Here is a 27,273-nt window from a genome sequence, read left to right on the forward strand (position 1 = left end):
GTTTCTACTCCGCCATCTTGGCTCCGCCCCCCAAAAATATAATTTTTAAAAAAGAGATATGCAACCCCAGACAAGTCATGTCACCTCTGTGGGCCTCAGTTTCCTCATCTGCAAAATGTATGTGTATAGTAGTGAGGAGAACTTGAGGGCTAACGTTCCTTCTAGTTTCAAGTCTATGCTCCTATGACACCACCTCCTCCATGAAGCTTTTCCTGATTTCCCCAGTGGCCAATAACTTCTCTTTTTCTATTTAGATGTAAATCTATCCATACAGCCCTCCCTCACTCAAAACAAAGTCAAGTGCAAGTCATGTCATCATTTCCCTGATGGCATGGTCTTCTTCGGGAACCAAGGATGAACACAAATCTGTCTAGAATTTTGTATTGTGATGGGATCAAACTTTTGATTTTGGTGATATGAAAGACCCCTTCTCCCAGCATTAATTAGCATGATATACTTCTTTGAGAATTGCCTGGGTTACTGAGAGGTTCAGTACCTAGGGGGCACATAGCCACATATGCCACAAGTATTACCTGAACCTAAATCTTTCTGATCCTAAGCCCATGTCTTTATTTTGCTATACTCTGTGTGTGTGTGTCTGTGTGTGTGTATGTGTGTGTGTGTGTCTGTGTGTTTATGTGTGTGTCTGTGTGTGTGTCTGTGTGTGTGTATGTGTGTGTGCATGTGCATGTGTGTGTATGTGTGTGTGTCTGTGTGTGTCTGTGTGTGTGTCTGTGTGTCTGTGTGTGTGCATGTGTGTGTGTCTGTGTGTGTGCATGTGTATGTGTGTGTGTCTGTGTGTGTATGTGTGTGTGCGTATGTGTGTGTGTCTGTGTGTGTGCATGTGCATGTGTGTGTATGTGTGTGTCTGTATGTGTGTGTCTGTGTGTATGTGTGTGTGTGCATGTGCATGTGTGTGTATGTGTGTGTGTCTGTGTGTGTCTGTGTGTGTGCGTGTGTGTGCATGTGTGTGTCTGTGTGTGTGCATGTGCATGTGTGTGTCTGTGTGTGTATGTGTGTGTGCATGTGTGTGTCTGTGTGTGTGCATGTGCATGTGTGTGTATGTGTGTGTGTCTGTGTGTGTCTGTGTGTGTGTGTCTGTGTGTCTGTGTGTGTGTCTGTGTGTGTGCATGTGCATGTGTGTATATGTGTGTGTGTCTGTGTGTGTCTGTGTGTGTGCGTGTGTGTGCATGTGTGTGTCTGTGTGTGTGCATGTGCATGTGTGTGTCTGTGTGTGTATGTGTGTGTGCATGTGTGTGTCTGTGTGTGTGCATGTGCATGTGTGTGTATGTGTGTGTGTCTGTGTGTGTCTGTGTGTGTGTGTCTGTGTGTCTGTGTGTGTGTCTGTGTGTGTGCATGTGCATGTGTGTATATGTGTGTGTGTCTGTGTGTTTATGTGTGTGTGCGTGTGTGTGTATGTGTGTGTGTGTGCATGTGTGTGTGTCTGTGTGTGTGCATGTGCATGTGTGTGTATGTGTGTGTGTCTGTGTGTGTCTGTGTGTGTGCGTGTGTGTGCATGTGTGTGTCTGTGTGTGTGCATGTGCATGTGTGTGTCTGTGTGTGTATGTGTGTGTGCATGTGTGTGTCTGTGTGTGTGCATGTGCATGTGTGTGTCTGTGTGCGTGTCTGTGTGTGTGTGTCTGTGTGTATGTGTGTGTCTGTGTGTGTGCATGTGCATGTGTGTATATGTGTGTGTGTCTGTGTGTGTATGTGTGTGTGCGTGTGTGTATGTGTGTGTGTGTGCATGTGTGTGTGTCTGTGTGTGTGCATGTGCATGTGTGTGTATGTGTGTGTCTGTGTGTGTGTCTGTGTGTGTGCGTGTGTGTGTGTGTGTGTGTATACATATTTTACTGATGCTTTTTTTTCACATTATTCTTGTTTCCTGATGATCCTTTCCCCTCTCCTGCCATGGAACCCTCCCTTGTAATAAGGTATAGTTAAGCAGAATAAACCACTATGTTGGCTCCGTCTAACAATGTGGGTAACATCCTGCCCTTATGTGCATCCACTCTACTGAGAGGAGAGAGCTATGCATCACCCTCAGTTTCCCAAAGACCCAGGGGGCCCTGCATTGATTTCAGTTCTGCTGTCAATCATCTTGGTTTCTTGGATGTTATTTTGGCCGCTTTGTAAGTTACTCTCTTATCCCTCCTTCCTTCACTCTGTGTCAGCTCAAAAAGTCCTAACCAAGTTTCTCTGAAACCTTCATGTGCATAATTTCTGGTGGTGAAATAATATTCCATTATTTTCATATACCACAATTTGTTCAGCCTTTCTGTAATCAGTAGGTACCATCTTGCTCCCAGTTCCTCAAAACTACAAAAAGTTCTGTTATCCATATTTTGGTATGTATAGTGATCCCATACTTCAACTTCCTTTAAGGGCATATGCCCAGTAGTTATATGGTTGGATGAAAGTCACATTTTAGTGACTTTTCTCATTCAGTTCCAAGTTGGTTTTTTTAGTATAATTGGACCAATCCCCAGCTGTGCCACCTTTCCATAGCTCCTTCACCATTTGCCATGTTTTTTTCTGATCTTTGCCACTCTGATCGATGTGATGTGAAAACCCATTTATTGTCAATTGCAATTCCCTTGTTATTAATGATTTGGAGCCAACTTTCATATAGTTGTTAAGGTTGCATGTCTTCTTTTGAAAATTACCTGTTCCTATCTTTTGATGATTTAGCTACTGGGGCAATTATCTTACACTTTCACAATAATGATAATTCTAGCTGACCTTCATATCATAAGGTTTTAGGGTTTCCAAAGTATTCTAGAGGCCTTATTGCATTTACTTCCCCCAACAGGCCTGGGAGATAGACATGAAAGGGTTATTATTCTCCTTTTACGGATGAGGAAACTGAGGCTCCTTGATAATTATGTGATTTGCCCATGGTTACGTAGCTAGGAAGCATCAGACCCAAGCCTTGAAGCCCACCTCCTGCGCTCATTCTGCCACCCCCTGCTCACAAGAATGTGACTTTCATGACCATTTAGCCTAGGGCTCCCCTTGAAGGTCCAGGCCAGCTGATCGCTGCCCTCCTCCACGTAGTGCAGTTTCCCCAGAGGACGGTTGCCGAGGACAGAGACGCCTCCTTATTTTTGTTATTTTCATGTCCAAAGTCTCATACTCCCCATGGATTATTTGTTTCTTTTCAAATGAGCCTGAAATATGATCCAGCTGTTTGAGATTGGCGGCGCTTCATGCCTTTCATCTCATTTGTTCAAAGAGCCAGGGAGCTCAAGTGTCCTCGCTGAGAACACTGGCGCTCATCTCCAAACAAACTCACACCTTATCTCTCTGCATCAACCAGTTCATTAAACTGGGTTTTGATGTTTGATTGTATTTTTGTCCTCTGTGGATGGTTTTTATCTCTACTTGACTCTTTACCAAAAAGATTTAGCCGTGAAGTCCCCAGAGACCCAGTGTGTGTCTGCTAGTGGCATCTTGGCTGATGGCCAGAGAGTAGTGGGCATCCGGGGAAGGTTCCTTTGTGGTCAGCTCCACCCCCCAACCTCAAACAGAAATGGACACATTTCACAACCCTCTTATTATACAGATGGGGAAACTGAGTACACTCGGTAAGTGACTTGACCAGGGTCCTATCAGTAGTAAGGGATAGAGACAGCATTTGAATCCATCTCCAGAGCTGGCGCCCCATTCACTACGATGCTGCCTCCCACGTGTTCTAAGTAGATAATTGGATAAACAAATAGGTGAATCGAGGTGGGTCAAGCAAGATGGCAGAGGACAGTGGAGCATCTCTTCTTTCAAGTATGCCAGAGATTCCTGAGGCTGCCAACTTTCTTGTCCTAAAGCCTGAATCTCAACATGTTCTCAAAGGCCTAGGCTGGCTTCCTTCCTTTTGCTTCTAGAATAAAATATGAAATCTCTAGCCTAGCATTTAAGACTTTCCATAATATGGCTTCCATTTCTTGCTGTGGTCTTGTTTCAAACGATTTTCTTCATACCCCCTCCATTTCCATCCGAAAGGCCTGCCAGCAATTCCATCCCTTTGTTCAGGTGGCCTATATCATGCCCAGAATGGATGCCTTCCTTAACTCCATGTCCTAGAATGCCCAATTCCCTTCAAACCACTGCTTAGCTGCTACCTCCCCCATGAAGCCTTTGCTGGTTCTTCTCCCCCAGCTGTTAACAAGCTGTCCTCGACAACAGTATTCTTTTGCACCTACATTGTACTTATCTGTGTGCATGGATTCCATCCACCGTTAGAAAATAAGTTCCTTGAGGGCAGGGACCGTTTTGTCTTTGTCCTTGTGCCCCTTTGTCAGCCAGGCCAAGGACATAGTGGCCATTTCCTACGCGCTTATCGAATGAAGCTAGTTGGGTGTCACTGGCATCCCCACAAAGAGACTCCTGTCACTCCCGCCATCTTAAAGTGACTTTTTCTTGGTGGCCATCTTCTCTAGGTGATCAATGTTGATGGCACAAAGAGAAGAACCCTCCTGGAAGACAAGCTCCCCCATATATTTGGCTTCACCTTATTGGGGGACTACATCTATTGGACAGACTGGCAAAGGCGCAGCATCGAAAGAGTCCACAAGGTCAAGGCAAACCGAGACATCATCATTGACCAGTTGCCCGACCTCATGGGTCTGAAAGCTGTGAACGTGGCCAAGGTCATCGGTGAGGAGAAGAGCCGGAGGGCAGGAGGGTGGCGGCTGGGTTCTGTCACTTAGGCTACATCAGTGGGTATGCTCTTGGCGGGAAGCCTGGCTGGGTGACCCCACTTGAGGGTGGGGGTCTCTTCTCCTTTCAGGGGCCCCAGATTTCCCTCTGACCCCTTGGGCAGAGGGAATGAGGAAGGGAGACAGTAGGTCCTTCCTCAGGAGACATCTCCCCCTCAATTTCTGGATTTATTCATGGTTAATGGGGAGCTCTCTCTTATTTATCTTGGAGCACCATGGGAAAATGGAGTTATCTTTATGCACATTTTAGCCCTCCGGTTTCATATGCAAATACAACGTGTGAAAATTCAGGTTTAGACAGAAAAATAATCCAGGAGACAAGCATTCTGCACTTTTCCTGAAGGGATCCCAACTCCTTATCCCAGGAGATTCCTGTCCCGAGGGCATCAACAAACTTTTAGTAAGCACTTACTGTGTGTCGGGCACTGTGCTACCAACTAGAGATCTAAAGAAGGGCAAAAACACTCAGCTCACTGTCAAGGAACTCAAATCCAAGTAAAAGAGTGTGTGTAGGGGCTGTACCTGGGATTGTATTGGCACGGGGACTCAGGGGTGAGGCTGTTCCCTCCACTAGATGCAGGAGGCGCCTGGGACACTGAGGGCTCAGTGACTTGACCGCAGTCACACAGCCAGGATGAGTCAGAGGCAGGATTGGAACCCAGGGCTTCCCGACTTCAAAGCCAGCTCTCCACCCACCCCACCAGGCTGTTCTTGAGTAAAATGAATGAATTTAAAATGACCTTTAAAATGATACCTTGTCTTTTGAAACGACACATCCACCCCTGCCATTCATCCATCCATCCATCCATCCATTCATTCATTCACTTTATCAAGGATAGAGACAAGACTCGTCCATGCTCGTAGTAGAGGATTGTGGACTCTGGCAGTGCTTTGTCTTCCCTGAGCCCCCTACAGAGGCTGGCCATCATAAATGATGGAAAAGCTGGGGTGCTGGAGTTATACAACTTGATTTGAAACATGGGAGAGATGGCTGACTGGCCTGAAGGAAGCCAACAGTCTCCCACTCAGTCCCTGGGTTTATTTGTTTTATCACCATCTGTCTTAGCAAAATAATTGAGTGTTTGGTTAACAACAGAGAACATAATCCAGACCCCCAGAGCTTGTGTTTGGGAGCCTGAGAAAGTAACTGGGCGGAGACAGAATTACAGACTTTCAGAGCTGGGAGGCGCCTGGGAACCTAGAACATCTGAGCTGGGAGGAGACTTGAACCTAGAGTTGGGAGAGACCTTACAGCCTAGAACATAGAACTCTGAGTAGGGAGGGGCCTTGAAACATAGAACATATATCTGAACTAGGAGGAACTTGAGAGCATAAAACTTTGAGGGACATTAGAGCATAGAATTTAGAACACCTGAGCTAGGAGGGAACCTTAGAACATAGAATTTAGAACACCTGAGCTGGGAGGGACCTTGGAACATAGAACACCTGAGCTGAGAGGGATCTTAGAGCCTAGGACATAGAACACCTGAGCTGGGAGGGCCCTTGGAACATTGAATGGGACCAGAGTTGGAGCCCTAGTATCCAGCCTCAGGCAGAAATCCTTTTCCCCATCCAGCCATGCTACCCTCAGTGACCCCTATATGTCCTTGAGCCTACGGCAATGTTTCTTCATTGGCTCCTGTAACTTAGAGGCCAAACGCTTGCTTTCAGGCACCAATCCATGTGCGGAGAAGAACGGGGGCTGCAGCCACCTTTGTTTCTTCACTCCCCATGCCACCAAGTGCGGCTGCCCCATTGGACTGGAGTTGCTGAATGACCTGCAAACCTGCATCATCCCTGAAGCCTTTCTGGTCTTCACGAGCCGAGCTGCCATCCACAGGATCTCCCTGGAGACCAATAACAATGATGTGGCGATCCCCCTGACTGGCGTCAAGGAGGCCTCTGCCTTGGACTTTGATGTCTCCAACAACCACATCTACTGGACGGATGTTAGTCTGAAGGTAATGCTGTTTCTGTATCACCAGTGGCCTGTGGGCTCCTACTGGAAGGGCTCAGCACAGGCAGAGGGAGGGAGGGATTGTGGGAACTGGGAGAGGCTGTGAGGTATAGCACTGGGGGCCCAAATAGGGGTTCGACCCTTCTGAGTCACTTTTGTGAACAGCAAACTCAGCTGGACTTGGGTCTAAAGAGGCCTGTTTCAATGAACTGCATTAAAATCAGGCTTTCTTCACCTATTTTTGTGTCCTGGACCCCGTGGGCAGCAGTCTAGGGAAGCCCAGGGACACTCAGAATCATATTTTTAAATGCCTTAAATAAAATAGAGGTGACAAGGGCAGCCAATTAGACTGAGATAAAACGAAAAAGTCATGGACCCCAGCTCAAGAAACCCTGCTATCATCACTTCTTAGAATTGCTTCAGGGGCAGAAAAACCATTTTTTTCCTTTTAAATATTCACCATCTGCTCCCACCTCCTCCTGCCTTTCCCCCAAATGTCATGGTTTAGCATGACCTTTGCAGGGATTGTAAAAGGTAAATTTGAGGGATGCATATGAGTCAAGAAGCTGGAGATGTTGAGGTAGAGTGGATAGAATTATGGGCTGGAAGTTATAAAGACCCGGGTTTGAGTCCTGCCTTGGACATTCATTACTGTGTGGCCTTAAGCAAGTCACTTTCTGTGTCTGGGCTTTAGTCTCCTCATCTGTAACATGAGGGGGTTGCTGGCCTGGCTCTGAGTCCAAGAGCCAGAACCTTCTCATCTGGGCTCCATTAACCTAGTTTGAGTTGCTAACCACAGTTTAATCATTAAGATCAGTTTCCTTTGCAGGCCTGGTTATTTTGGTTTGCACACTTCACAACATGATTCTGGGAAGGCTCCCCTGACTCCCCCAGATCTGCCCAAGGGGTCCAGGACACAGAGGAGGTGACTCTAGCTTGAATATCTCTCGGAGGACCAAAAAAATCTCATTTTCCTCTTGTACTTTGCCGGTAAAAACAGAGGCACATTTCCAAGGCGATACCTCAGATCCTGGGGTGACCTTTTTCTATGCCCCATGAATGTTTCAGAGTGGGTCTCTGCTCTGCACTTGTCCAGGAAGACACTGTTTTCTCTCTCTGGCCTTGCAGACCATCAGCCGGGCCTATATGAATGGGAGCTCTGTGGAGCATGTGATCGAGTTTGGCCTGGATTACCCCGAAGGCATGGCTGTGGACTGGATGGGCAGAAACCTCTACTGGGCAGACACCGGCACCAACCGCATCGAGGTGGCTCGTTTGGATGGGCAGTACAGACAGGTTCTGGTGTGGAAGGATCTTGACAACCCCAGGTCCTTGGCCCTGGATCCTACAAGAGGGTAAGGATGTCTGGAGCAGCCCAGCTGGGTGGGTACCCTGAGATCATGGGGCAGAGCCTGGAGGATTATCTGGTCATGCTTGTGGTATCTGGGGTAAGAGATGAGCTGACATTTGCTGTTCATATGTTGAGGGCAGTAACCATCCATTGAGACACAAGTTAATCAGGGATGGCCTTGTGGAGGAGGTGTGAGGGGAGTGATGAATGTGGACTAACTGGCAAGGTGGGGCATAGGCAGGGAATGAACCAAAGCTTGGAGGCTGGAGATTGGAGACCTCTTGTAGATGTGCTGTTTGAAAGGTTTGTGGAATCCTGGAAGCCTTTGCCCCAGCTAGGGGAGGCTTAGGGAGGAGGGCTCTAGGACTGACTTGTGGGTGTGGTGCTTCCCCCAATAGAACATAAGGCCAGGGCTGCCTCATGTGGTACCTGCATCTGCTTAGCATGGAGCCTGACACACAGTGGGTCCTTAGCGCCTGGTGGTGGCTGGTGATGGAAAAGGTTTGGGGTCTGGAGAAGCTGGGTTGGAATCCCACCCCTGTCACCTCCTAGCTGTGTGACATGGGTGAGCTGATTTACTGCTCTCTGCCTCAGTTTCTTCTATTGTAAAATAGGGATGATTACACCTACAATGATTTCCTCATAGAGTTGTGTGGAGGATCATATGAACTGGTGCTTGTAAAGTGACGTAAATCTTTTAAAAAATCTTTTTCTTTTTAACAAGAACTTGGTAAATGACACCAAACCCAAACATGTTCTGATAAAAGAACAGAGCAGGAAGATTGGATACAAAGCTGGGAACTTCTGTCTGAACAGCTTTTTTAGGAAATAATAAACTTAATAAGGGTGGCACCCTGCCCCCAAGCTGAGCTTCTGCTGGCCCTGAACTCGAGGCTTTCTGACTCCGGGATGAGGGCTCTGGGCACTGGGGGGCTCTGTCACAGCCCCATTGTCTCCTCGTTTCCAGTAGGGACAGAGTAAAGAGGGAAGGAAGAAAAGTGAATGAGATCCAGGGAGAGGTTGGGGAGTTTTCTTCAAGTGTATTTAAGGACAGACTTCAAAAAGCTGTCTCTTTGACTCATAGCATTAAAGGCAGCTTTTCAAAATGCTGAAGGTCCCCTATAACCATGGAATTGTGTTCTCTCTCTCTCTCTCTTTCTCTCTCTCTTTCTCTTTCTCTCTCTCCTCCCCCTTTCTCCATGTCTCTGTCTCTGTGTATGCCTCTGTCTGTCTGTCTGTCTCTCCCTCCCTCTCTCCCTGTCTCTGTGTATGTCTCTGTCTGTCTCTGTTTCTGTCTCTCTCCCCCTCCCCCTTCCCCCTCTCTCTCTCTGTTACTGTTCACACCCTTTTGAAGTCACTGACATCCCTTGTGGCCCATCGTAGGTACCTCTACTGGACAGAGTGGGGTGGTAAGCCCAGGATCGTCCGGGCCTACATGGATGGATCCAACAGCATCACTCTGGTGGACAAAGTGGGCCGGGCCAACGATCTGACCATTGACTACGCAGACCAGAGGCTCTACTGGACTGACCTGGACACCAACATGATCGAGTCCTCAAACATGCTAGGTGTGAATGTAGTTAAACTAAGCACCAGTTCCCTGATAGCAGAGGGTGTGGTCCTTGGCGTCCATGCCAGCGTGGAAGGGCAGAGGGCATAAACTTGGACAAAAGGGTCCTGGATCCAAAAGTAAAACACATAAATAGTGGTCCTTCCTCTGTCTTGAATTGAACTTTGAATTGAATTCAACTGTGATGAATTGCACTTTCAACCAACATTAATTGGACATGCCAGACACCATGTGACATGCTGGGAGGTACTAATAAAGGAAGCAGTCATCCTTGTCCTCAGCTTACATTCTACTGAGGAAAGGAGACATGTATACTGATAAGGAAATATAGGCAAAGAAAATTCTGGGGCAGTGTGGAACAGTAGGAAGAGCCCTTGACTCCAATCAGGGGGTCTGGGTTCAAATCCTCTTTCACCTTGGGAAAATCTCTTTCCCTTTCTTGGCTGTGGGCTCTCTATGGGTTGGATGAGATGACCTTTCCCATCCCTGCCAGCTCTAAGGGGCACGTTCCTACAGTCTTAATTTCAAGAGGGAGAGTGTGCTAATAATTGGGGGGCAATGTGAGGATGAGGAGAGGCCTCTTATTAAAGTGGCACAAGGAACGTAAGGCTCGATACAGAAAGGAAGTCAATGCCTTTAGAAGTCACCCTCCACCGCATTTCTTGACTCCCTTACTTGGGAGCTGGGCTGGATCCAAACTTGATTCCAGTGTGGATGCCATTGTTGAATGATGAAACCTCAGGAGACCTCTGAGAATGAAGACCAGTCCCAATGCAAGCTTTTGGTGTGGTGGAGAGCAGACCAGCTCTTCACAGGGCATGAAAGATTTGCAGGGGTCAGATTTCTTTTGGGCTTGGCCAGCACTTCCGTCTGTGCCTTCCTCTGGAAAAGTAAAGAGGCAGGCCATGGAGTGGACAAAAACAAACACTTTTCTTTTGTCTCAGCTTTAAGATCCATTGCCCTGGTGCAAGTCCTAAGAGATCCACGTTCCCTGGGAGCAGCCCCAGGCAGCAAGGAGATTCTGGCACCCTCTCCTTTGTCCTGCCAGAGGAAGGCTAAGGACAGCCTTCCTCACTTCCCTGACCTGGGATTGCCTTGGTATGGGGCGTTCCTGGGAGAGGAAGCCATGTTACCAATGCAGGTCAGCCCTTCTCGGAAACATAGGGCGTTCCTCAGATTACTGAGATGCTAGGTGATTGTCCAGAATCACGTAGCCTGTGTGTGTCTGCAGTGGCACTTGAACCCAGAGCCAAGCTCATTTCTCTGTCTTCTGTTCCAGTCAGAGAGAAAATATATGAGTCTTTCCTGGCTCAGGCTCAGAATGAATTCAGCTTAGATAGAAGGGAGACACTGTGGAGAGTGATCCCAGAGATCTGATTCTATGGAGAGTGACTCCAGAGATCTGACCCTGTGGAGAATGACTTCAGAGATCTGACCCTGTGGAGAGCGACCTCCGGGATCTGACCTGAGATCTGCCTTCATAGTAGGATGTTAAGATTTAGAGGTAGGAGAGAGCTCTGAGGTCAGCTGGATAGGTCACCTCCACTTTCCTGGAACTTTTTCATCTCAAAAATCCAAGGGCTGTTCTGGGTGGCCTCTAAGGTCCCTGGCAGCTCAGATTCTTGGATGACATAATCCTGTGGTCTGGCCCAAGGTCTCATTTTGCAGATGAGGGAATTGAGTCCTAGGGAGGTCACTTGCCCAGGTGACCAGCAAGCGAGGAGCAGAGGAGATGCGGCTGGCCATTACAAGGGGGCCATGTGTCCCTGCCCAGGTCTCCTGCCATCCCCAGTGTTCCACTGCACATTCACAGGTGAGGAAGGGGAGGCCTAGAGTGGGGACTGCCCTACCCACAGCCACCTAGTGGTGGAGCTGGGCTCAGCCTTGTATTTTTACTTGTCCAGGGTCACACGTGTCTGAGACTGCATTTAAATCAGCTCCTCTGATTCCAGGTCCAGGTCTTAATAATAATAATAAGCAGTAACTAACACTGTAGCACTTGCTTGGGGCCAGGATTTACATATTATGTTCTCCACCCTCCAGTAGGAGTCTTTCCCTGTTTCTGTGTGCCTTTCCTTTCCTCTGCTCTGACGCTAACACAATGTACATTTCAGGTCAAGAAAGGGTCATCATTGCCGACGACCTCCCGCACCCCTTTGGACTGACGCAGTACAGCGATTACATCTACTGGACCGACTGGAATCTCCACAGTATCGAGAGAGCCGATAAGGTTAACGGCAAGAACCGGACGCTGATTCAGGGCCATCTGGACTTTGTGATGGACATCCTGGTCTTCCATTCCTCCCGCCAAGATGGCCTGAATGACTGTGTCCAGAACAATGGGCACTGTGGGCAGCTGTGCCTGGCCATCCCCAGTGGTTACCGATGTGGATGCGCGACTCATTACACACTGGATCCAAACCACAGGAACTGCAGCTGTACGTGCCTGGGACCCCCTTCAGCCCTCTCTCACTAAGCATCTGCCCCGGTGCTGGGGGACTGGGAGGGGGACTGGCCTCCTGACCACTTAAGGGACAACGTGTGGATTCTCGAGTTAACAAATGCGCCAAGCCATTCAGTTCAGTAATTAAGCACCTACTGTATGCCAGGCACTGTGCTGGGGAGACAGATAAAAAGGAAGCAGCACATGCCACCAAGGAGCTCACATTTGATTTAATGCAATATATGTTGAAAAAGTCAATGCAAAATGATTTTGGGTGGCAGGGAGTTGGGATGCGAGGCCTGAGCTGACCCACACAGAGGCTGCCGATGGAATTTCATGTGTGCGCATTATGATTGTTTGGATTTTATCTTAATAGGCTATGAGCTCCCTGAAGGCAGGTCCTTAATCTTTTTTCTTTCCCATGTCCGGAGGGCCTTGCCCACAGTAGTATCTTAATGAATGTTGTTTGTGGAAGCCAGCTGAGTTGAATGAGAAACCATGCTGGACAGCTCCTGGAGGATGGTCCTATTTGCCTCCTGAATTTTTTTTATTCAAAACATTTCTAGGACTAGAACGAATCTAGACTGTTCTCCATGAGGGTTGGAGAGTAGGTCAGAGTTCTGGAGACAGGGCCCTTAATCCAAACAAGACTTTCCCAACCAGGTGCCATCCCTTGGGTTTCAGAGCCTCTTGAGCCAGTAGCAGGATGCCTAGGCTCCAGGTGGAGAATCAAGAGTAGTTTGGGTGTTATGGTGCATTTAGCTCAGAGGTAGCTCAAAGTATCTCAGGGTGAAAAACCTCTTCCTGGAGCTGATAATAGCAACTTTGGGTCTGAATGATGAAAGATATCCTCTCTTAGATGTGGTCAAAGCAACCAAGGACATCACTGGCATCAGTATTAAGGGCAGGGGAGTTTCTTCCTGGCATCCACATCTTTTTTAATATCTTGACCTGAGCTCCTGGACCCTTGCCTGGTATCCCCAGTGTAGGACAAGTGCCCACCAGCCTGGCTTTTCTCACCATACTCCTCGTTCTCCCCTTTCTGACCCTATCATTCAGCGCCCACTGCCTTCCTGCTGTTTAGTCAAAAGTGTGCTATCAGCCGAATGATACCAGATGACCAGCAGAGCCCGGATGTGGTCCTCCCGCTGCATGGCTTGCGCAATGTCAAAGCCATCGATTATGACCCGCTGGACAAGTTCATCTACTGGGTGGACGGGCGTCAGAACATTAAAAGGGCCAAAGATGATGGGACCCAGGCAAGTGTGCTTCTTGGATCTGGGAGTGGGGTGGGGTGTGCGGCTCAGGGCAAGCTTACACATCTGTCTTCTCAAGAGCCCAAACACTGGTTTCTCTGTAGCGAAGAGGAGGAGAGAGGGACGAAACTGCTGCAAGCTAGCATTTATAAAGCATTTTAAGATTTGCAAAATGCTTTGCAAATACTTTTTTATGATCACAACAACCCTGGCAAGTAGATACTATTGTTATCCCCATTTTGCAGATGGGGAAACTAAGGCAGATAGAGGTTAAGTGACTTGTCCAGGGTCACACAGCTAGTATGTGTCTGAGGCTGGATTCAAACTCAGCAGCTGACTCTAAGTCCAGTGCTCTGGCACCCCCTAGCAGCCTCTGTAAATGTCAGGCTATCATCCTGACTCCACCGGTGATCTGTCTATAGTGTATAACTAATGCAACCCTAAGACTAGTTATCAGTGGGTGACTAGATGCAGGTTTAAAGCGAATTAGTAAGACAAGTAAACACTTGTCTTTGCAGCAACAATGCCCACCTTCAGACCTCTTCCTCTGATCCCAAACCCTAACCCTCACTCTGCCTCTGCCATTATTGTGTGAATTGAGACCCTCCATTCTGGGCAGGGGCTTTGGGCTTTCCAGGGCCTGGTTGTGCCTCTTTCACATCAGAGAATATAGAGCTCTCAGGGGACATGTAATTGCATGGGACGTGAAGTTCTTTAGTCTCCACTGATAGGAATGGCATTTTGGGGCTCAGGGAAGCACTTTGCAAGGCCTGAAAGTGCTAACTGTTGGCTTGATGCTTTCCCGCAGAGGAAGCGTTGGGTGTAAATTGCCTGAAAGACCCTGGAGGTAGGCGATTCTGCTGTGACAGGCTGGCTCCAGGCTGTGAAGAGCTTAAAAGAGAGAGCACTTTAGGAGATTTTCAAGTGTCATCTGCGCAGTTTGGGAAATTACCTTTCTAGTTTCATCCCAAATCCTTAGTAGTTATGGAAGTCTGTAAGCAATTTTGCTTCATTAGGGGCAAAGTCCTTCTTCTTTGGTTGAAGGATAATTAGATAGTTGGATCAAGTTTACGGTTACTGGGGAGGGAGGCGTATTCTGTCTTTATGTCAAATAAAATCCCTACTCAGAGATCTAGTCATGTCCCTTATTTTGCCCCCTCCAATGTCCAAAAATGTGTGTCAGCTTGTGCCCTGCATCTGTTGGCTCTCAGTCAGGCGGGAGAACATGCTTTCTCGTGAGTCCTTTGGCATCGTGGTTGGTCATTGAGTGAATCAGGGTTCCAAAGTCTTTCAAAGGTTTAGATTAGTGTTGTTATTGTATCATCACTTTGCTGAGCACAAGATGTTCTGTCATCCCCTAGTGGATGAGCACTAGGCATGGCAGCACCAGGCTGCTTCTGGAAGACCAGCTCTGATTCGCATTGACTGTGCGGCCCTGGACAGGTCGCAGACAGCACTAACACTGTACGCAGGAGACAAGGTGCTGGTCTGCATTGATTGAAGGTGCTCCCTTGTGGGGAACTCTCTATGCCAATGAAATCAGTCCAGCTCCAAAATACATTGTGAGGGATCTCCAAGCATGTATGGGGGTGCTCTGCCTGCTGCTAGCTTGCTCCAAGTGGAGCCTTGAAGTATCTGCTCCCTGAAATCTGACATGATGCAGAATGCAGGAAGCAGGCTGTCTTCTGTGGAGCATGTGGCAGGCATTGTGGCATTCCATGATGAAGGAAACAGTTGGCAACTAGGCCCTCCTTGGCCAGATCACTGTGACAATATACAGTGCACATGTATGTGATGCTTGAAGATTTACAAATGGGACTGGGAGTGGTGACTCAGCTACTGGGGAGACTGAGGGGGTGGTTGTGTGAGCCCAGGAGTCCTAAACTGCAGTGGGCCATGCCAGTGGGATGTCCACACTGTCTAGTGCTAATATGATGAGCACCTGGGGGGCACCAGGTGGAAGGAAGGGAGATTTGAGAATTCTTTCTATCCTTTCTCTCTTGTGGTCTCCATAACAACTCTGTGAGCTGGGTGCTATTATCTCCATCTTACAGATAGAGAAACTGAGGCTAGGAGAGGTGGAGTGATTTGCCCATGGTCGCAAGACTAGTCAGTATCAGAGGAAGGATTTGAACTCAGGTCAACTGGCCAATTTGCCTTCTAGACTCAACATTCCCTCTTTCTGGGCTGGCCATTTTGCATCCTCTCACCAGTAGAGTGTAAGCTCCCTGGGATGACACGCTGTTGAGATTATATCCTCAGTGCCCCTATTAGGTGACTGCTGTTTCCTGAACTAAGTAAGTCAACAAGCAGTGATTAAGAGCCTACTATATTCCAGACACTTATCTGTCTGCAGAGCAGCAGGTGGGGCATTACTACTAAATTTAGAGGAAGCTCATTGCTTGCCCTCAAGGAGTGCACAGTTGAGGAGGACGTACCCATTAAAGTGACTGGTGCTCTGAGCTTTCTCCTGATTCTGTCTTGCAGCCTTTTGTCGTGACTTCTGCAAACCAAGGGCAGAATTCGGAAAAGCAGCCCCATGATCTTAGCATCGACATTTACAGCCACACCTTGTACTGGACCTGCGAGACCGCCAATACCATCAACGTGCACCGGCTGAGTGGGGAAGCCATTGGAGTGGTGCTGCGTGGGGACCATGACAAGCCCAGAGCCATCGTGGTGAATGCTGAGCGCGGGTGAGAGACCAGCAGCCATGACGGCGGGGAGGGGAGGAGAGCTAGAGTCAGAGCACTAGAATTCGAGTCCTGGCCTGTCCATCTCCTTACTTGTCTCAAAGGAGCCTCATGTAGTGGAGGGTGCTGGGTTCAAATCCCACCTTGGACACTTCTCAGCCATGGAGCCCCCAGCTTCCTCCTCTGCAAAGAAGGGAAAGTAATACCACCCTTCCCAGGAGGAATCTCAGATGAGATAATGTGTGTAAGGCACTCTAGAATGTCCACTAACGTTAGGAAGCGCCGGACACTTGGGGAAATTATTTCTCACCAGTAAGTTTCAGTTTCTTCATCCAGCTAATAATAAGGTTGTGGTACCTTCTGCTCAGTATTATTGGGAAGGTCAAATAAAATGGCTCTGAAACACCTTGCAAGCCATGAGGAACTCCCTGGATTTTAATTAATCTAAGCAATTAATTTAGTTATAATCCATCCTTATTTTTAGTTCTGTGTCTGTAGGTAATGAGGCAACGGCCCAGAGAGGCCATACTGGATTTGGAGTTAGGAGGACACAGGTTCCAGCTCCACCTCTGAAACGTATTAAACTACTGCATTACCATTCAAGCCCCCACACTGAGTTACTGGCTGTGTGACCTTGGGCAAGTCACATCCCCTCTGAGCTTCACACAGATAAGTGCTAGCTGGGCTGTGCTCTGCATTAGAGGACACGTGAGTGTCCAGGCTGATGGAATCCTAGGCCGCTCGGTGTCTTGGCAGGCCTGCGCAGGGGCTGAGTGGATCACACTTCCTGACCAGGAAGCTTGAAAGAAATATTATGCTGAGTTCTCCGGCTGAATCTACTGACCAATTCCAAAACAATTGTTTTAGGCCTGGGAGGGATCTTACAATAGGCCATCCAGCCTAGCAGCCCATCTGGTATGGGAGTCCTCTCTGAAACATCTGGTATTTATAATACTTCCAGTGATGAGAATCTCACTCCCTCACAAGCCAGCCTTCATTATTGGACACCTGTCATTTTTAAAACTCTTCCTTGAATGGAGCCAGAATCTGCCTTTCTTCAACATCCCTCTCACTGGTCCTATTTGAAAATAATTGTCCTCTCCCTCTACGTCCCACCCCCCCCCCCCCAATATAAGAACCCTAGGGTAGCCTGGTGGTACCATGGTACACAGAGCGCTGAGTCCAGAGTCAGGAGGACTCACTTTCCTGAGTTCAAATCTGGCCTCTGACCCTTTAAATGATCCTGAGCAAGTCACTTCACTCTCTTTATCCGGAGAAGGAAATGACAAATCTGTTTACCTTTCATCTTTGCCAAGAAAACCCCAAATGGGGTCACAGAGAGTTGGAGATATTTGAAGATGGGGACCTTGACATCTCTAACAATCACCCCTCCCCTGCCCCAGTTTCTGTAACAATTCCTCCTCAATCCAATCCAAAATTGGACTTTGGCATGGTGCCATGGAAAGAGGACCCACGTTAAACCCTTGGCTCTGCCACTTCTCTGGGCCTCAGTTTCCTCATCAGTAAAACTATATTATCATAGGTCTAGATCTGGAAGAAACCTCGGGCCAACAAGTTCCACCTCTTCCATTTTACAGTTGAGGAAACTGAGACCCAGGGAGGCAGATCAATTTTCTCAAATAGTGTTGAGTAGAATTTGAACTCAGGACCCCTGACCCTAGAGCCATCACTATTTAGTCAAATGGCCTGTCAGAGGTTCCGTCTGGAATTCCAAAGATGAGACATGACACAGTCCCTGCTCTCAGGCCGCTTCCATTCTCATTCTTCCAAACAAGTTTCCTGACCTTGTGCAGGCTGGCTTGTCTGGTGGGAAGCCGCTGACGTTGGCTGCCCTCACTCACAGCCCGTGCCTGTCCTCGGCAGGTACCTGTACTTCACCAACATGCAGGACCGTGCTGCCAAGATTGAGCGGGCAGCCCTGGACGGCACCGAGCGGGAAGTACTGTTTACCACTGGCCTCATCCGGCCAGTGGCCCTGGTGATCGACAATAAGCTAGGCAAGCTCTTTTGGGTAGATGCTGACCTGAAACGCATCGAGAGCTGTGATTTGTCAGGTAAGCGCTCCTCAGGGCATAGGTCCCACAGTGGCCCCCTTGGATTGGGTTGGTCTCTCCTGGTGCCAAGGGCTGCCTAGATGGTCTTTCATCAAGGACCTCACCTCTCCAGGGCAGGGACATCTTGGCTTGCACAGGGTGCCAGTTTTGAGGCATGTGACTGAATTGGAGATGTCAATCGTGTGCTCACTGTCTTTTAGAATTTAGCCTTAGAATGATGATGGTTGAGAGAATACCCCAAAGTTCAGGGTCAGGGCCCACAAGGGCAGCCAAATCCTAAACTCTAGAACATATTTAAGAAACTCTAGGGCTACCTGAGGGGACCTTACCTGGGTGACAATGGAGAAAAGGCCCCTCCCTTCTTTGGGGATACTCCCCAAAGTATACCTTAGAATCTCTTAGGAGCTCAAAACTAGAGCTCTGAGTCCCTGAGCATAAGGCACAAAAGCCTGTCTTGCAGGGTTGTCATGGGAGTAAAATGAGATTCTATGTCCTTGTCACTGCTGGCTGTTATCGTTGTTATCAGAGGTCGTGTGATGTGCTGGGCAGACGCTGCAGACTTCTGGATGGCATACCACCTTTGGCAAACACTCCTCCCACTGTTGCTATAATAATGATTATTATTGTAAAATACACTTCCTGGTGGGGTTAAGGGAAACCTAAGGGCCTCCCCCACTGTGCGAGGTCAGAGCTGAGGCCAACCCTGGACAACCTGTGTCTTTCAGCCTATAGAATGTACACCTGCTTAGGACAAGCATCGTCTCACTTTTGTGTTTGTATACCCAGCACTTAAAAGAGAACCTAGTTGCCCATGATAAGTTTTTAATAAAGGATTATTGACTGATCGGCCAAGGGTTGGCATCCTCAGCTGCTTCTCCCCTACACCATGCCAGTCATAAAGTACAGGGCATTGCCTTTCAGACCCATTGTTTAGGACCTGGGCAGAGCTGAGTTATGGACCACCAGGCAGGGCTTGGGTTCGCCTGTCCTTGTGGAAGCCCCTCACTAGGTGACCTCCCTTCTCTTTCAGGAGCAAACCGGGTGACTCTGGAAGATTCCAATATCGTGCAGCCCATGGGCTTGACAGTGCTGGGCAACCACCTGTATTGGATTGACCGTCAGCAGCAGATGATTGAACGGGTAGAGAAGACCAGTGGTTACAAAAGGACCCGGATCCAGGGGCGGATTTCTCACCTGACTGGGATCCATGCGGTGGAAGAGGTCAACATGGAGGAGTTTGGTAAGATGGCCCCTACAGGCTGGAGGCTCCAGGCCTCTCTTCTGTACCTTCCGAAAGGTGGGGACAATTTGAAATCAGGGGGCCTTGGTTCATACTGCCCACATAGACTTGGATAGGCTATTTGTCCAGCTGTGACACTTATTCCATCTCTGGCATCTGCCTTTACCCAGACGGATGCCCATCCCCACCAGGGCCTGGCACCCTTTAAGGCACAGCTTAGGGAATACCTCCTCTAGGAAGCCCACTTGGATCCCCCGGTTGTAAGAGTGCTCTCCCTTGGGACATAACTTTGGATCACTTTGTGTTTCTTTCCTTATGTTGTCTTCCTTTTAATAGAACATCCGCTTCTGAAAGGCAGAAATTATTTTGTTTCTTCTCTGTATCCCTCCAATTTAGTGCAGTGCCTAGTGCGGAGTTAACCTTAACAATAATTATTTGCTAACTCTAATGGAATGGAATGGAAGCCCCTTTCTCGGGGCCTCACTTTCTTCTCCTGTAAAATGAGGAGCTTGAACAATGACCCTTCAGGTGCATTACTGACGTACATCCTACCACCTCAGTTTGATTCCTACTCACTCCCAGAGGCCACTGGTGGCCCAAGAGATAGCGCGCTAGACCTAGATTCAGAAAGACCGGGGTTCAAATCCAGCCTCAGACCTTTAGTGGCTGTGTGGCCCAGGGCAGGCCACTTTGCCACAGTCTGTCTGAGTTTCTTCTTATGAAGTTGACGGTCACATCCACCTCACCCAGTTGTTGTGAGCCTCGAGTGGTGTAACATGTATAAAGTGCTTTGTTAGCCTTATTGTGCTCTGGGAATACTGGCAGTCATAACATCTTCTCATACATAAAACTGTAATAATATACTTTCTTGTTATTTAGTCGTTTTGCAGTCATGTCTGACTCCCCGTTACCCCATCTGGGGTTTTCTTGGCAGAGATCCCGCAGTGCTTTGCCATTTCCTTCTCCAGCTCATTTTACAGATGAGCAAACTGAGGCAAACAGGGTAAAATGACTTGCCCAGGGTCTCACAGCTAGTAAGTGTCTGAGAATGGATTGAACTCAGAAAGATTCATCTTCCTGACTCCAGGTCCAGCTCTCTGTCCACTCAGCACCACCTAGCTGCCCAATAGTAGTATGCCACCTCTCTCATAAGAGAAATATGGTCATGGGCATCCTTTAACAAAGCATTGAGACATTAGAGCAGCAGTGTTCATGCGACACTTTGAGGATACCTGTTGCCTCATGTGATCTTCACAACAACCCAGGGAGGGAGATGGTGTTATTGGCTCCATTTTACAGATCAGGAAGCTGAGGTGAAGAGAAGTTAAGTAGGTGACTTGCCCAGGGTCACACAGCTGGCATCTAAAGCTTTGGACTTCCTGGTTTCAAGGCCAGCATTATTGCCATTACATGCCCTTGCTGGGGAGGGGGAACGTGGAGGGTCCCCAGAGATGCCCTTATTGTCTGGAGGGTGAACAGCTCTGTCCTGGGAGGGGCCAGTGTGGCTCCTCGGCAGCTAGAACCTCTCCAGCCATGCACCCACTGGCACATTTTGGTCTCTTTCCTTTGTGCAGCTGCGCATCCGTGTTCCCGAGACAATGGAGGCTGTTCACACATCTGCATTGCCAAAGGCGACGGAACACCGAGGTGCTCCTGCCCTGTCCACCTGGTGCTCTTACAGAACCTCCTGACATGTGGAGGTAGGTCCTGCCTTCTAAAGATGCTGAGGAAGCTGGCTGACTCCTTGAACCTTGCTAGTCGCCATTGACTCTCTCCATGCCTCAGTTTTCTCATCTGGAAAATGAGGTGGTTGTACTCAGTGCTCCAAATCAGGGATCTCTTGAACCCTTCCACATCTCAGCAAGCATCTGAAAGATCCAATGGGGTTCCTGTGTGCATGTGTGTGTGTGTGTGCACGTGCAGGCATACATGTGTGTGTGCACATGTACAGCTCTGCTGGGCCCAGTGTGACTAGTCCAACCTAGCCCTGAATAACAAACTGCCCCATCTTAGGCTCTGCCAGGCTCTGCTGACAACCCCACATAAAGGAGGGCTCACTGCTTCCTCAGGCAGCCTACCATGCCTTAGGACAGCTCTGGAGGTTAGAAAGTTCTTCTTCCATTGATCTGAATTCTAGTGCTCTCTGCTCCTTATTCTGCCCTCTGTGGCCAAGCAGTGCAAGGCTAATATCTCTCTTCCATGTGATGGTCCTTCCAGGTCCCTCCATACCCTCCCGGACCCTTTTATTCTCCCATCAAACAGCTCCAGTCTCTTCAGCTGATCCTCTTATGAACTTGGAGTCGAAGACCCAAGTTCAAATCCTGTTTCAGATTCCTTCTAGCTCTGTGACCCTGAGCAAGTCACTTAATACCAGGCAAGATAAAACATTGCAGAGAAGATGCCTCCCTACATTGATGGAATCTCCTCACCAGGAGGTTTTTTACTAATGAAATCACAAACCCAGACTTGTGTGTGTGTGTGTGTGTATACATGTACACACATACATACATATACATGCACATATATTCTGTGTGTCCATACATGTTTATGTACACAGTAAAAATAATAATTCAGCCATTCAGTAGAGCCACATGAGACAGTGACCACCTGCCCCCGGGCTTCCTTGATGTTTTTTCCTTAGAGCCCCCGACATGTTCCCCAGACCAGTTCACATGCGCCACAGGGGAAATTGACTGCATCCCCATGGCATGGCGGTGTGATGGATTCCCAGAGTGTGATGACCACAGCGATGAGGCAAACTGCCCGGTGTGCTCGGCCTCCCAGTTCCAGTGTGAGAAGGGCCAGTGCATTGACCTGCGCTGGCGGTGTAATGGAGAGATCGACTGCCAGGACAAGTCTGATGAAGCCGACTGCGATGGTATGCTGGCATCCCAGGGAACCTTGGGACGTTTCCCACCCCCTAGGCCCATAGAACCCAATCCAACCAGTCTCTTCTGAGCACCCACTGTGTGGTGGGTGTGTGATAATGGCTGGGAACCCCAGAATGAAAGGATGCCTGCCCTCAGGAAGCTTCTGTTCTTGCTAACGAAGAGATGCTGATGATTAGGAGACTCAGGAAGGGTGTGTAGGGGCTGGCACTTAAACTGAACCATGAAGGAATTCTGAGGAAGGAGGGCATATCAGAATTGGGATAGCCAGGCAGTCTTACAAAGGCTTGGAGATGGGAGATAGAATCCTGAATTCAGGAAATGGCAAAATCTCCAGTTAGGCTGGAATAGAGAGTGTATGAAATGGGTAATGTAAGTGAAGTATAAATCTGAAAAGGTTAATTACAGCCAGGTTGTGAAGGACTTTCAGTGCCAGGCTAATGAGGTCATTTTGTATCCCATGGGCACTAGGCAGCCATTGAAGGTTCATGAGCAGGGAAGCCACATGGTCAGAGGTTGTCCATGAATACTTATGACTGGAGGAAGCCTCAGTTACATATTTTAAATTCTTGGAGAAGAACATCAGCATTGCAACAGTGTAGCTAGGAGGGTCAGAAGATGAGCCTCGGTGCCTACTTCTTGCTTGGCACAACAGGTATTAGCTGCCAGTTGGTGACTTTTTTCCAGCCACAGCACTTACTGACAATATCTGCTCAAGAAGAAGCATGTCGTGGAGTGGGTGAGGGAGCTGGCTGCTGAGTCCAGAAGTCCTGGATTCAAGTCCTGCTGTGCCCCAAGAAGCTGGAGTGTCTTAAGTTTGCAGAGCAGGAGCCCTTCTCCATTGGCAGACATGATTTCTTCTGCAGAGACCAACACTGAGGAAGGCACAGGTCCCATCAATCCCAGGCAGAAATGACTTGCAATCCACATTGGTAGGGGGTGTACTTCACCCCCCCCCCCAAGGAATTCCAGATAAAGGAATTCCAGATAATTCCTGTCCAAACCTCCCAACATTTATCACTCACTTCTCTGGTGAGATTTTTCAGAAACATGCCCCAGCCCTGCCTCCCTCCTCCCTGGTCCCCAGCACATGAAAACAGTCCCACAGATCCAGAGAGTGGAAGGGGTGTGGCTGGGTTCAAAGCCTTTCATCCTCTCTGCACCTTCGTGGCCCAGGCTGGGTCACAGGACATTTCCTTTCCATCTCTGGCAGTCAAGGAATGGGACTTCTAGCCGCTTATTTATTTGAACAAGGTGAGGTGGAGCGAGGAGTGGGATGCTCTGAGCCTCAATTTTCTCATCAGGGAAAAGGAGAATTATGCTCAGTGGTCCCTGAGGTCCCTTTAACCCTAAATCTGCCATCCTTGAGCCCATTCCAGAAGACTCTTGGAGCTCACAGGGACCAGGGTGCCACCCCCATCTAGCTGAGGAGGAACTGAGGCTCAGACCCGAGAAGGGACTTGCCCCTTTTATCTTCATAAAATCTTGGCAGTAGGAAGGAAAGGAACTTGGCAGGGAAGCGCTGTCCTGTCCCAGGTTTGCCAGATGGGATGTCCCCAAGTCGCACCAAGCCCTCCCTGCTCTCCCCTTTTGTGGTCACCAATACCCGGGCACCAGAGGCCTTCCCCTGTATCTACACCGGCAAAGCCTTCCACCCTTCCCCCTTGCCTCCTGCTGTCTCCCCAAAAGCTCCTCCTGTTACATGGGCCTTCACTTTCTCCACTCCCATCTCATCTCTCCCTTTGTCCCAGCTGGTCATCGGCGTGGATGGACAGGGAGCCTTTTCCCAGCCTCTCTCCGTGACAACAGGGAAAGGCACCTGTCTTTACAATTTAAAAATTGTGTCAAGAAGTTGTAGTTTCTGAAAGGTGGCTCATGTTCCACCCTCCCCCTTTAAAAAACAACTGTGAACAAGATAATTTTGTGTTGGTGAAAGGGCCTCGTACTCATGGGCTCCGGGGTTGCATGGGCAGACTCTGCTCTCCTGCCTGGCCTAGGATGTCTGCTGGAAAGTATCTGGCCTCAGACTCAGTCAGCCAGGAGGCTGGGGCTCTTGCCAGCCAAGGTCTGGCTGATACAGCTTTAGTATCTGGGAAGGAGACGGTCAGGGAGGAAGCCACGAAGCGCACCATAGCCCTTGTCCCTATTCCCTTTCATAGGAAAGTAATTGAGACTTTTGGTGTTGATGCTCAGCCTAGGCAACTTTGCCCAGAAGTCTCATTATTGGCCTGAAGCTACACGATTAAGGAATTCTTGGCCAACTGGGTCATTAGCCTTTTCAAAAGGGGTACAGGGGTGTTCTGGGAGGACTAGCCACTCTGGTGGGAGGGTTGCTCTTTTTAGGGGTATCCTTCAGTGTCCACCTTTACCCAGCTCTTGCCTGTGGGACACTCACGGACCAGTTAGTAACTTGGATGAAGATACAAAGACGGAGTGATCAGATGAGTAGGAGGGGAACTCGGAGAGAGCAAGGGTGATCAGCACTGTCAAAGACTGTGGAGGGGTTAAAAAAGGATGAGGAGGAGAAAAGGTCGTTGGGTCTGGCAGAACTCACTCTTTCCACTAGCCCTGTGCACAGATGGGCTGTAGGCTCCATGAGGACAGGGCCTGTACCCATTGCAGACTTCCCCTCTACTGAGCACAGGACTGTTTGCACAGCCTCCGTGTTTAATCGTGTGTGTTGAATGATGCAATGTAAGTGTGTATCTCATCGAGCATCTAAAGACCCGAGATGTCCGAGACTGAGGTTTCATTCCTTGAAATTGGGTGTGGCGGATGTCAGGCAGAGGCTGACTGACCCACCTTGGCTTTTCTTCCCACCCAGCTATCTGCCTGCCCAACCAGTTCCGTTGTGCCAGTGGTCAGTGCATCCTCATCAGGCAGCAGTGTGACTCCTTTCCCGACTGCATGGACGGTTCTGATGAGCTCCTCTGTGGTGAGTGGGCCTCAGGACCCTAAAGTCAAGACTGGTCCTTACACAGCTACCTGTGTGACTTTGGCCAAGGCCCTTACAATGCAATCCAGTACACATTTTTAGTGTCTACACAGTGCCAGGACCTGTACTAAGTTCTGGGGGCCAGGGGAGGGTACAAATATGAAAAGACAGTCCCTGTCCTCAAGTCTAGAGGGAGAAAATACACAAAAGAAAGATAAAAACAGAAGTGGGGAAGGGTGCCTGGTGCAGGACAAGATGGCAGAGATGAAATCGAGCAGAGCAGCTGGTGGGAAGTGAGGAGCTGGCTGGGCTTCTGAGCCTTCTGTCCAGGGAGGCTTTGGGAAACATTTTGTTCTCCACCTTCCAGCCCTCCATTGTGAGTACCAGAGTGAGAGCAATCTCCCTGGTGGTGAGCCTCTCTGGGACATAGGGGGTGAGTGTGAAAGAAAGAAACGTGGGCACAGGAAGACCAGGTAGGTGACTGGTGCCGTTGTTTATAAACAACAGGGCTGGAGTGACACGTCCCTCTGCCTCTCAAATATATAAAGCCCCTCGTTGCCTGAGAGGGAGACCCTAGCCAGGTCCAGAAAGGATCCTCCACCTGAACCTGTATCTTCTCTGGTCAATACCCAGCTCTCCCCACCTCTAGGCCAAGTCACCCAGGGAAGCCCATGGGTGGCAGCTGCCTCCCCTGCTCCTGCCTGCAACCAGCCACAAAATCTAGAGTATAACAAGTAGGAACTCTGGGTCTTTTGGAGTGGAGCCTCTGGATTTTCTTTATGAAATGGATGGTGTGTAGATGGTCAGATCCCTGAAGACAAGGCCTGTCTCTCTTTGGTTTGCATCTCCATCCAGCCCTTAAAGCACAGTGCTTGGCTCATTGGGGGTGTGTGTGCTTAATTCATGCATGTTGGTCAGTTTTCCTATGTATTTAGTGGGGATACTGTTTGTTAGGTATATTATACTGGGGATTCATTTTGCGTGTGCATTGGACTGAGGGGCCCTTCCAACTCTCAGATTGTGTGATTGATTGATTAGAGGGTCTGGATCCTGCCAGTGTAGATGGGCACCTGCTTGGTCACTTGAGCGTCTTCGAGAACTTTCTAGGAGACTTTGCCCAGCAGATGACCCCTATGGCAGGGGCCTGCCATAACATCAGAGGAGAAGACTGGAATGCAGGTCTTCCTGGCTAAAGTTCCTCTCTCTGGCTACCCCACTATAGGACTTGATAATGATTGATTCATTGAGATAAATAAAATGCAAAGGGACAAGTGCCTAGGCTGAGTCGCTCCTTCTGTGGCCCAAATGCCCCAGACTCCAGACTTTCCATAGAGTAGGCCAGTGCTATTTCATCTTTCCATACCCAAGATGAAGCCATTACTTTAGAAGCCCCATTGACTGTTCCTCTCTTTCTCTTGGCAGAAATCACAAAACCTCCTTCAGATGACCCACCCTCCCACAGTAATGCCATTGGCCCTGTCATCGGGATCATCCTTTCTCTCTTTGTGATGGGAGGGATGTATTTTGTCTGCCAGCGTGTGATCTGCCAGCGATATGCAGGGGCCAGTGGGCCATTCCCCCATGAGTACGTCAGTGGCACTCCTCACGTCCCCCTCAATTTCATAGCCCCCGGCAGTTCTCAACACGGAACCTTTACAGGTAGGGATGGGAGATCTAATGAAAAGATGTACATAAGCTGCTCTTTATATCTGAAATCTATAGGTCAAATGAATATAGGGCTGTTATTCAGACCAACCCAACTTTCCATGGTCTTTGGATGGTGGTAGGTGGGTAGTAACACCATTTTGTTTAATGTTGTGGAACATGGGACACAATCCAGTGGTGATAATGGAGCCCAGAAAGATGGTGGCAAGGTGAATGCCACTTGTCCCGTCTACCATGGCATGGTGATTCCTAGAATATTCCTAGGGTTGGGATGGGGGTGGGAACCAGACAGAGAATTGTCTTCTGTTCTGGGCAACAAATTTTAGGAAGAGTGGTCAGCTGGAACACGTCCAGAGGAAAGAAGATAGGATGGTGTGAAAGGCCTTGTGTTCATCCCTTATGAGAATCACTTCAGGGAACTGGGAAGGTTAGCCTGGCATAAACTGTCTTCAGGTTTTCAGTGTGCTGTCATGTGGAAGAGGGATGGT

At 48.8% G+C, this 27,273-nt stretch overlaps 1 protein-coding gene across 1 annotated transcript in view; it reads left to right on the top strand.

The window, feature by feature from the left end:
• The window catches only part of LRP5 (LDL receptor related protein 5), a 144,903-nt gene that overhangs the window by 110,309 nt on the left and 7,321 nt on the right, over positions 1–27,273 (top strand). The window contains exons 8-20 of the mRNA XM_072639367.1: positions 4,434–4,650; positions 6,384–6,673; positions 7,798–8,024; positions 9,404–9,588; positions 11,705–12,028; positions 13,093–13,292; positions 15,777–15,985; positions 17,867–18,057; positions 19,088–19,297; positions 20,872–20,997; positions 21,939–22,175; positions 25,010–25,120; positions 26,543–26,779. Of these exons, the coding sequence (XP_072495468.1) occupies positions 4,434–4,650; positions 6,384–6,673; positions 7,798–8,024; positions 9,404–9,588; positions 11,705–12,028; positions 13,093–13,292; positions 15,777–15,985; positions 17,867–18,057; positions 19,088–19,297; positions 20,872–20,997; positions 21,939–22,175; positions 25,010–25,120; positions 26,543–26,779 (2,764 nt within the window). The remainder of the gene's footprint in view (positions 1–4,433; positions 4,651–6,383; positions 6,674–7,797; positions 8,025–9,403; positions 9,589–11,704; positions 12,029–13,092; positions 13,293–15,776; positions 15,986–17,866; positions 18,058–19,087; positions 19,298–20,871; positions 20,998–21,938; positions 22,176–25,009; positions 25,121–26,542; positions 26,780–27,273) is intronic.

This window comes from Notamacropus eugenii, chromosome 2, assembly GCF_028372415.1.
Source record: "Notamacropus eugenii isolate mMacEug1 chromosome 2, mMacEug1.pri_v2, whole genome shotgun sequence".
Lineage (NCBI taxonomy): Eukaryota > Metazoa > Chordata > Mammalia > Diprotodontia > Macropodidae > Notamacropus > Notamacropus eugenii.